This window comes from Gossypium hirsutum, chromosome D05 (genome assembly GCF_007990345.1).
Source record: "Gossypium hirsutum isolate 1008001.06 chromosome D05, Gossypium_hirsutum_v2.1, whole genome shotgun sequence".
NCBI classification, from domain to species: Eukaryota; Viridiplantae; Streptophyta; class Magnoliopsida; order Malvales; family Malvaceae; genus Gossypium; species Gossypium hirsutum.
This window is the reverse complement of record NC_053441.1, coordinates 54,134,931-54,146,141: the sequence shown is the minus strand read 5'-3', so window position 1 is coordinate 54,146,141 and position 11,211 is coordinate 54,134,931. Positions and strand designations below refer to the sequence as shown.

The following is an 11,211-nucleotide window of genomic DNA, read 5'->3' as shown; positions in this document are numbered from 1 at the left end:
TATAAAGTCTAAAAATATGCATATGACCTTTTATTAACATTTTACAACATTTTCCTAAACTTTTACCTTTTATTCAATTTAGTCCCAATTACAAAAACTATTATATCTTTCACAATTAGACATCATTTTATGATCCAATTTCACACACATCCTTCTAAGACTCTCTACTATTCATATTTATAAAAAAAATTGATTACAGTTTCATCAACTTTTCATTTTAGTCCTTAAATGCGAAACTAATAAAAATTACTTTACAAATAATCATATTTCATGATAAAGCTTCAAACTTAACCATTTAACATCACAAACCTTAAAAATCAACTATGGTAACTTTTCAAACTTTAGTAGTATTCCATAATAGCCATTGGGCTTGTTAGGTTAAGCTACAATGACATCAAAAACATAAAATTTACGAAAAAATGGCTTGAAAAATACACCATGCATAAAGAAAGAAGCTTGGTTGATTCTCTTCTACCCTAACAATGGTATTTTCGATTCAAGGAAGAAATAAAGAAGATGATGATGATTGTAACACCCCGCAGATGGGCCTTAAAGTTATAGCTTCTCAAGTGAAGGGATTACTAGTGTATCGGTGAACTGGTGTTTGCCAAGAGTGGTGTGAGCAAGGTGTTCGCTAAAAGAGTATCAGTAAGGGTGTTCGCAAGTAGCAGTGTACACCAAAAGTTATGGTAAGTGGGTTCGCCATTTTCTTTACAAGATAGGTTCGCTAGTGTGGTGGCAAACTGGGGTTCACCAGGTAACTTGTGGACTGAGGTTTGCTGCTCAAAGATACAGTTAGACTCAAACTAGGAAAAAGAGATTCAATGTACCTAGGAACACTATACGTGTAAGTAACAACTTTCCTAAGTTAATTAGAGTATCCTAAGATTTCCAAGACTCTTAAGTCTATAAATAATACTTTTAAATTCTGTGAATTCTTCACTAAACATCCTATTATCAAAGTCCATTTTCCTAGTTTAGAATGTACCTATCAAGGTAAGTCTCTGTTTCGTTGGGTGTGATTGTCCAGGTTCGTATTACATGAATTATGTAAGTTTTGTTCTGTTTAAGAAATATATTTATGTGTATTGTTGCGAACCAACCGGATCGTCTACCAACAAGGATAAAGGCAAAGCTAAACTTTTCAAGTTATCTATTTTTTGAGGAGTGATTGAGCTCCATTATGAGTATGTTCTCTAATTAGCTTTTAAAAAGTATGAGTGGTTTGGAATTATTTAGAGTACAATAATTGCTATGATTTTCAGTTTAACTTAATATGTTTTCTAAGAATTATGTTTCCAAAACAAGTTTAAAGGTAAGTTACTGAAAAGCTTTGTTTTAAACTACGATACTCTATTTTCACTTACAATTTGAAAATATAATTTTAGCACAATTTGTGTGAGCTCTTATGTGAGCTAAGGTTTTCAAAAAATGTTTTAAGAACGGCTTTATAAGTTGTGTATCAGCAAAGCTCCTCCATGAGCTAAGGAGAAGTTGTGTATCAGCAAAGCTACCCTTAAGCTTATGGATAAGTTGTGTATCAGCAAAGCTCTCCGTGAGCTAAGGACAAGTTGTGTATCAGCAAATCTCCCCTGTGAGCTTATGAATAAGCTGTGTATCAGCAAAGCTCATGCGTGAGCGAAGGATAAGGTGTTATCAGGGAAGCTCCTCTGTGAGCTTATGGATAACTTGTGTATCAACGAAGATCCCATATGAGCTTAAGTGATGAACTTGTGTACCAGCAAAGCTCCCTATGCAAGCTTAAGTGATAGTGCCCTCAGTGAGCCCAACTCTATGTGAGCTAGGTTGGATTATGTCCACTAAGATAAAGTGAAAAAGTAGTCTTGTGACTTTAGGCAGACTTTGTTCGTAAGTGAGAACTGGTCTTCCAAGCTAAGGCAGACTCTATTATAAGAAAGTGTTTTTGAAAAGAGTAAGAGCTGGTCTCGTAATTTGAAGGCGAACTCAAACTTTAATTTTTAAAGGTTTTGTGAAACAGAATAGGCTCGTGATTTTAATGCGAACCCTACCAAGGAAGTTTTAAGAAAATTAATAATTTTTCAAACTAATTTCCAAAAGTTATGTTTTCTCAGAAAAGGGTGACTTGGGTCTCACAACATCATCCGTGAACCCAGCATGCAAAACATTTTCAAGATAAAGTTTACTACTATTTTCAAATAACTGTTTTAAGATATATTCCAAGAATTCTAATTATTCACTAAGTTCTCAATGAACTCACCCACCCCTTTTACTCCTTCTCAAGTAAGTAGGTCGCGGATGGCATGGGCAAGTTTAATGATTGGGCAAGGACGTTCCTGAGAAGATATTGACGAACCTAGGTTAATGACAATGAGATTTTTGTTATGGGCTTTAGTTATGTTCATGATTTTGTGACTCTGATAATGTTATTTAAAGATTGCTTCTTTTATTCTGTTTGGTTTTCTAGTTTATTGTAAACCATGTTTTATGTACTTAACAATTCATAAAAAAAGCCGATGTTATTCATGCATGAGAATAATGTGTTTGTATATGTCTAAGATAGAGTTAATTTAAGTTTATTTCGTACTATGCATGTTGCGTGCTATAATTACATGTGAAACCCAGTAAGGATTACTAAATTTACATGCGTACCCTTAACTCAGCGAACCCAATGTTACATGCGATCCCATGTAAGCATTACTACCCTTGATTACATACGTACCCCTGTTATGTTTTTTTATTAATTGCGAACCACTAGTAAAATATGCGAACCTTTATATGTATGCTTGTGAACTTGTGTATTTGCATGAACCCTACTAAAGTTTAATTGCCTTGCATGCATGATCCTTTCAACTGTGAAGTCTTTTATGTAGGCGAGCCTATGTGATATACTAAGTTGCGAACTCATATGTTTTATGTTATAAGAACTATGATTACATTTGACGACAATCTCAGTTTTGCTGAAAACTCTTAAGTGCATTGCTATAAGACATGCAAACCTGTTTATGATGTTTGTGTAGCTCACATGTTTGCTTATTGTTTCCATTGTTGTATTTTGAGTTAGCGTAACTTTTGCTAAGACTTAAGTGGTGTGTTGGAGGTTAGGTTGAGAGTTAATGGAGAGTCACTTCGGTGGCTAATGTAGCTCGTCAAATCCAGGTCAAAACTTCTAGGTCGAGTTTGGAGTGTTACATTTGCTGGTATCAGAGTTAACCAGGTTGAGCTTGCCAAATTAAGGGCAACCTGAGTAAGTTCACTAAAAAATAGCGAGGTGGGTTCGCTAGAAAGTGGCAAAGTGTGCCTGCCAGAGTTGAAAAGGTAAGTTTGTTTGTATGAAAAATTTGAAGTGCACTATTTTATGATTATTTGTTGGGGTAGGACTAGGAATAAACATCGCTTCGGTTTAGCTATATCTTCTGCAGGATAGTGTCTCGAATCATCCATCTACTATCTCCTGACTCTGTAAGTAAGTTATGTTCTTTGCGAACAGTGTTCGCGTAAAAGTCTGCTTTATGTGTGAACAGTGTATGCAAGTGCAAGATTGCAAGGTGCGAACTGTGTTCGCAAGTGAAAGCCTATTATGTGCGAACTGTGTTTGTAAGTATGTGTGGTATTCTGGATACCCAGTTATTTGAGTACTGTCTTACTCAAATTAGTATCTTGTGCATGATAGAAAAATCAAGAATACAACCTCGTAGAGTGAATGCGAACCATGTGAATGAAGCTTCTAACCATGCAGAAGCCAGCCAAATTTCAGCTATGTAGAGCGACACCCCAGGGTAAATGTTTTGGGAGAAAGCATGAAGCCTCTAGTTCAGACTAAGGTTGAAGCTTTTCAGCGAGCTATTGGAACCAATGTTGCACTTGTGAATTGTGGACTGCCATTGGAATGTCTGTGAACTCTAGGTGGTAAGGAATTTAGTGGTGTCCGTAGAGCTAATCCCACTAAGGTTGAGTACTGGCTTGAGGGTGTTAAGAAAATCCTCGAGTAGATGGCCTGCTCTGATTTGAAGAAGTTCAGATGTACTGTGTTCCTACTCATTGGCGAAGCACATCGTTGGTGGAACACTGTAAAACGTGGAACTACTGTTGATTGACTGACATAAGAGTTCTTCTTGGGAACTTTCAAAAAGAAGTTTATGGGAGAACTGTAATGACCCGATAGTCAGGGGTGTCAGAAAGTGTATTTTTGGGACTTCGTACCCATAAATTAGACCCATAAATATTTTTATTAAATATTTACGAAGTCATATTAGAGACGAATTCAACTTTGGAAAGGTAATTTACATGAATTAGGAGCTATTATGGTACAAGGACTAAATTGCATAAGGGTTAAATTTGAAATATTAGATTGAAATAAACTAAATGGGCTGAAGTAGCAATTATGCCACTTAATTAATGATTTTGTATAGGTGGTTGGTTATGGTTAAGTGTAATGCATGTATATATATTTTATATATGTTATAATATAAAGTTAATAATAATAATTATTATAATAAAATAAAGTAGAAGAAGAAGAAAATGCATGACACTAGGGGCTTTAAAGTTCAAATCCAAATTGGTTAGTGCAATTTAGTCCCTATACTTGTAATTTTTACGTTTTTGGAATCCCAGTACCTAAGGCTACCCTACCCATGTTATAATTTTTAGTATTGTTCAAGATTCTAAATGTTAACATTATTGAATAGTTTAAGCATTAGGGATTAAATAGATATATTTTTAAGTTAGAAATGGAAAATGACTAAATTGTGGAATTAATTATTGATTTTGAGTAATAGGGACTAAATTGTGAAAAATTTGAAATTAAGGGCTTGATTTGGAAAAGAGGAAGATAAATGTAGTTAGAGTGAAATTAGCATAAAAATATAAAGCTAAATGTGAAGGTTGAAAACTAGTCTCGGTTTAGGGATTAAATTGAAGTTTAAGCAAATATAGTGTAAAATTTGAAATTTAGGGTCTGTTTGTTTGGCAGTAAAATGTTTTCCGTAAAATGATTTCTGAAAAATATTTTACTTTTCTGTAAAATGATTTACTGGAAAATATTTTCTGCTGTTTGGTAAATCTGTGTAAAATATTTTCTGCTGTTTGGCAGATTTCCTGAAAATATTTTCCGGAAAAGTTGTTTTTACATATATTTTACATATATTAATATATATATTTATTAATATATTAATAAATTGTTTTTACATATATTGCAATGATTTAATTATAATAATACTCAATTATTAAGCTACAATATTAATCGTTATAAATTGAAAAAAACTAATATCAAATAAATTATTTGTAATTGTGTTAAAAAATAAGTATTGAATAATTATAAATTGCTTCGAAACCACAATGAGTACTAGAAATAATAATATTATCCAAATACATAATTAATGGTACACCACATAGTAACAACATTGTCCAAGTGCATAATATTACACCACATATATCCAAATACATAATTAATGGTACACCACATAGTAAGAACATTGTCCAAGTACATAATATTACACCACATAAATGTATCAATATCTTCAATCCTGAGAAAATTTGTGAAGCCAAATTTTTTTATGCTTCTTATTTTTAACTAAAAAAAGTTTGGCCTCTGATTCATGATTCCCTAGATAATCAAGCACAGAACACAAGAAGTCTTCATCAAATCCTTCTTCCTCCATCGACATCACTTGTTCGTAAAGTTGTGATGTATTATCGGCAGTAAATTTTTCCAAAGCATTAGCAATTTTGCCAAGTTGTTCACCCACAAATTTAATTTGTTCATCAACGAGACTTTCTTGACCACTTTTTCTTTTACGTTTGGATGTGCCAGATTCACCCACAAATTTAATTTGTTCATCAACGAGACTTTCTTGACCACTTTTTCTTTTACGTTTGGATGTGCCAGATGAAGATACATTTGTTCTTACCTCTTCAGCCTCTTCATTGTTGCAGTCTACAGGCATTGAATCTTCATTACCATCATCCAAATCTATGTCAGTAAATGTTCTGGCAAAACTCCCTGTTGCCATATCTTTGCCAACAACCACAACCATTTCATCATAATCATCAATGCTTTTATTCAAAAATGGTTCATACTTCTTGTGTGCCTGTTGGATATTATACACAATTAGAATAACAAGTAAAAAACAATTGAAATATACTTAACATATATATATACATATATTACCATCACTGCTGCATCATATGTCGCTCTATCACATGTGATCATTTTCATGTTATCATCCCATCCAAAACCACTTTCACCTCGAATTTTGCATATAATCTGCCACTGGTTTTTTACTGTCCTCAAATGATTTTCCACATGCTTCGCATCGCATTGGACTTGGAATCTTTCAGAAATGGCGTCAACAACCCGATTAATAGAAACTGCTCTGAAACTATTAGAAGGTTTATTTCCTTTTTGAGCCTCCTCTACTAGAATTTCAAGGAAAACATGTTCCATCGGTTTTGTCCACTTGAATTGCTTGGAGGTCCATTCTTTGTTGCCCTTACCCATTCTACAAAATAAATTCAACCATTTCAATATCCAACAAGCTTAAAACATAATAATAAATTCAATATCCAACAAGCTTAAAACATAATCAATATCTAACAAATTCAAGACATATATCAAAATCCAACAAACTAAAATTTCAATATCATTATCCAACCAACATTTACAAAAACAACATTCAAAAAATTTTAATACTAAAACATACATAACATAGAAACAACAACCCTAAGCCCTAAACCTAAATATTTCTAGCCATATAATCAGTCCACATAGTTTGTGCAATTTCATCTCTCTTAGCAGACCATTCTCTTGCTTCTTGTCTTTCTTCTCGCTCCGTGAGAGTTGGTATTATCAAATCAGACTCAGACACCTCGTATAATCCTTGATTAAGTAAATCACTAGGATCAACTCCCATTATATGATTATGAATGATACAACAAGCCAACACTATATCTACTTGAGTTTGAAAATTCCAAAATGGTTCAGCATCTAATACACGAAACCGTTTCTTCAAAATCCCAAAAACACGTTCAACAGTGATTCGTAATGATGAATGACGAAGATTAAATAGTTCCTTTGCATTTTCAGGCCCTTCAGCACCAAACTCTTTTAAATGATATCGGACACCACGATATGGGGTAATACATCCATTTCGGATGCCATATCTAGCATCAGCAAGATAATATTTACCTACAATTTTACAATACATAATTAATACTAATAAATTATGAGCTTATTAGAACTATTTCTTATTTTATGATAAATATTACCTTCCGGAATTCTTAATCCTCCTGGACGTGAAAGTGAATCATTTAAAATACGAGAATCATGTGCACTACCTTCCCAACCAGCTAGAACATAGGAAAATTTCAAATCAAATGTAATGGCAGCCAATACATTTTGTGTTGTCCCCCCTTTACGGCTACGAAATCTTCCTTGCATGCTAAGTGGAACGGATGCACGAATATGAGTTCCATCTAATGCTCCAATACAATCTTTAAAATAAGGATAAAACCTTGGATTGTTTCTAATTTCACTAGGAGTTGACTCATCAGGTAATCTAATAACTAGTCTATACAATTTCAAAATAGCTCTCAATACAACCCTAAAGTAACGGTGAACTGTCTCAGTTGATCTATAATATCTAGATCCAATCACTCGAAACCTTACATTATGACCAATTATATGTAAAAATATAACTACTTGCTCCCTAATAGTGACAACTTTAGATGATTGTAACAAATTATTCAGACTAAGAATATCACATAAATTAAAAAAGGCGATCGGTCTCATCCTTATCACATCAATACAATGCTGGTCACCACTATATAAAATACTATTAATATAATTTTCTCTTTCATTATCTCGATTCACACGAGGGCTAGAAGCAATTTCCTTCCTAGTTTTTAATTTTTTAATCCAAAGAGCCCCAAAAGCTAAGACTGAAGCCACGACCCCGACAATTGCATTCCTTTCTTTATTACGATCCATCTACACAAAATAAAAGTTACCAAAATTTTCATAAGATCACATATTAAAAGTTACCATGACAAAAGTGCATACATACATATCAAGCTAATTATAATTGCATTAATAATTTATTGAGAAATTAAACTACTTTCTTTGTACCAATACTTCAATAAATATTAATATATTTATAATTGGAAGAAAAAAGAATCACATTATAAGTTATAATTGGAAGAAAAAAGAATAATCGGATATTAATGTTCTAAAAAAACTAAAGGAATCACATTATAAGTTATAGTTTTTAATATCAAAATTTATAGAGACCAATTTAAAATCTAGATTATAGAGACCAATTTGATATCTAGATTCTAGTTTGAGGATGTACTAATCAGATTTTTCGTAAAAGATTTTGATATCGATTACTTGTAAATAAAGAAAAACGAATAAATTCACAAAAAAAAAAGATAAAGAAAAACGAATAATCCATATTTCATTATGTTGTACCTTAATTAAGTTATTAGCCATAAAAAAGATAAAAGAAAACCGAATAATCCATAAAATGAAAGCTTAATAAAAAGATAAACACAGAATTATGTTCCGAAAGATTTAGAATTTTTTCTTTCTTGAGTTTATTTGTTATTTAAATTTTTTACTTATTAAATTTTTTAAAGTTGCTCGTTAACCTTACTTAAAATTAAATTTTAATATTTAAATTTTAAATTTGGTTAATAAAAAAATTTTAAAGTTGGTAAAAAATAATTTTTTCGTATTGTTCGTGCATTAGTCGGGGTGAAATGTTTTAGTCAATGTACACTATACGAATCAAAATTAAAATCGATGTAAGAAAAAATCTTAGTTATTCAAACGGCATCCACCAAGAAATGCAACCAAAACCAATGTACAACCTACTACATTAAAACAGAAACTGTGCCATTTGCTTAACCCACAATATTTCCACAACCATATCATGAAGCAGTTTTACACTCAAAGTGTGTGCACAACTATTTAAAACCATCCACATGCTATGAATTTGTTCTTGTTAGCTCTACCCCATTCTCTTTTAGCATCATTGGAATAATATCTCATAATTGGGATAATATCAACAATGCAGCACTGCCATTTATGAAACTGAAACCTTGATAAATGAAATGAAATATTGAACTGAAATTGCATTATGCTCAATTATGACTATTTTCTATATAAGAGCGTGTTAAAAGCTATGCCTCCGAATGAGGCTCTACGGCACAAATGCAAGTTTCATTTACCAGCATTTCTTTCACTTCTCACAACTAGTCAAAGATCCTCACCTTGGCCTGCTTTGGGAGGGAAGGCTTGATAGAGAAAAAATGGCTGCAGAAGGTAAAACAGATACTTAAAACATATACTTAAAAACATGAACCACAAATTCCTATATATGTAACTGTGAAACAAATATTCAACTGCTCTAGAGAACAAAGGTAAAATAGATACTTAAAAACATGAACCACAAACCCTGCTTACGTAATGCTAGACTTAAAGCATAATAAGAAGTTTCTACTTTAGTCTTTTTGGGAACAAAAATGGAGAAAAAAAATACTAAACATTCCAAAAAAAAAAAGAAAAGGAAACTATGATAAGCTAAATCGCTAATGCATAAAATATAATCACTTAAACCAAAAACAGAAAGAAAACGAAGAAGCTAATTTCTTGTTCTTCAACATCAAATGTTGTAATTCTTTGAACATATTATTATCAGATGCATATACATATATACAAATCTGAGTACGACTAACATAACATGGATACGATGAAGCATTGCACGAAATAGAACGTGCAAAACAGAATAATAAAACAAAATCAAAGTAGAAATCATTTTCTCAACGAGTTAGTAAACGAGATAGTGACAAACAAACAGAAAAACACAGAATTCTGATCAAAAACCAAAAATCAAAAGAAAAATAAAAAAACAACACATTGATCAAAAATAGCGAAACAAGCTTCGATTTGCTAAAAAATACACTTAAAATCAAACAAAAAAAGCACGCACAGATCAGTGAGAGCAGAGGTGATATTTAGCATAAACAGGGGCCAAAATCTTTCTAAATATGGACAAGAAACCGATTCACAAAACTAACATCAATGGGGTAGACATGCTGAAAAACGTAACAGAACCTGGGCTAAAACTAGTAATGAGACGTATCAAATTCACCAACAAACTAGCAAGAAAAATGTAATGCAGAATGGAGATTAGTTCAAGACATTTTAAAGTAACCGTAAAGAGAACGTTCCCAATATATCATCAAATTTGTATAATTAAAACTGGATGAGATAAATTATGGATCTAAGAAAGATCGAAGGGCAGAATTGATATTTTAGGGTTTCAAATTGAGAGAAAAATGACTTACAAGTTAGGTGCATATCGATAAGATAATGAATCTGTGAAGACGAGATTGTTCACAAAGAGAACACCAACAACAACACCGCCACGCCAAGAGAAATCCACCAAAGAAATTTAGAGATAGAGCGAGCGAAAGAGAACCCAAGCAAGTCTGTGAAGAAAGTCTGCCCAAGATAAGCCAAACACCACAGCCAAACTAGCAGAAAACCCAAGCAAGATCTCAGACAAAAACAAGCAGAAAATCCCCAAATCAATTTATAAAAAGAAGAAGAAATCAAGGGAGGAAAAGGAGCCCGAAACCAAATCAAGGGAGAACGAAAGGGAGAAGGGAGAACGAACGTGAGAACGAAACCAGATCGGTGTAGAGAGGAGAAGGGAGAACGAGAGTGTAGAGAAGCGAGAATGCTGGAAAAATCAGAAAATGTCTTACTAATTCCAAATCGGTAAGACGTTTTACATGAATTGGGGCCTTTTTTACCCGTGTTTGTAAAACATTTTCCCTTAGGATTTCATTTTACACCAACCAAACACTGGAAAAGGTGGAAAATATTTTTCGAAAAATATTTTCCACCAAACAAACGGAGCCATGTAAAATTGAAATGAGTAATGTTAATGTGATTTAATTATTTTATTCCATAGCTAACGTCGTACCGAAATTCTCGAGTAAAAGGGAAAGGATAAAATTAACGTTGAATAGCTCAAAATTCACGGTTTGTGTTTTTATAATCCAAAACTAAATAGTAGATTGTTGCATATTTAATTGTTTGCATATGGTGAGCATTTGAGGTGAGTACTTGGCACTTGAGATTGAATTGAATTCAAAGTTGATTGGAAATAGATTGATTTTGTATATTATGAAATATGTTGATTATATGAATATTGAATTGACTCT

At 32.6% G+C, this 11,211-nt stretch overlaps 1 protein-coding gene and 1 long non-coding RNA gene across 3 annotated transcripts; both read right to left on the bottom strand.

Moving 5' to 3' along the window:
- Positions 1–5,399: 5,399 nt before the first annotated feature.
- On the bottom strand, positions 5,400–6,578 carry LOC121216765 (uncharacterized). Its single transcript, XM_041092176.1, has 2 exons — positions 6,149–6,578; positions 5,400–6,068 (listed from the first exon to the last, which is right to left on the bottom strand). Exons 1-2 carry the CDS (start codon positions 6,476–6,478, stop codon positions 5,499–5,501), a joined length of 900 nt encoding a protein of 299 aa, XP_040948110.1. The 5' UTR covers positions 6,479–6,578; the 3' UTR covers positions 5,400–5,498.
- A 1,269-nt stretch (positions 6,579–7,847) lies between these two features.
- LOC121216764 (uncharacterized) lies at positions 7,848–10,875 on the bottom strand. Of its 2 annotated transcripts, XR_005912947.1 has the most exons (4): positions 10,659–10,875; positions 10,327–10,538; positions 9,250–9,292; positions 7,848–7,966 (listed from the first exon to the last, which is right to left on the bottom strand). It is a non-coding gene; the product is annotated as an uncharacterized lncRNA (long non-coding RNA). The 2 variants fall into 2 exon arrangements; XR_005912946.1 differs by lacking the exon at positions 7,848–7,966 and having other exon boundaries at positions 8,852–9,292; positions 10,659–10,748.
- Positions 10,876–11,211: the final 336 nt, after the last annotated feature.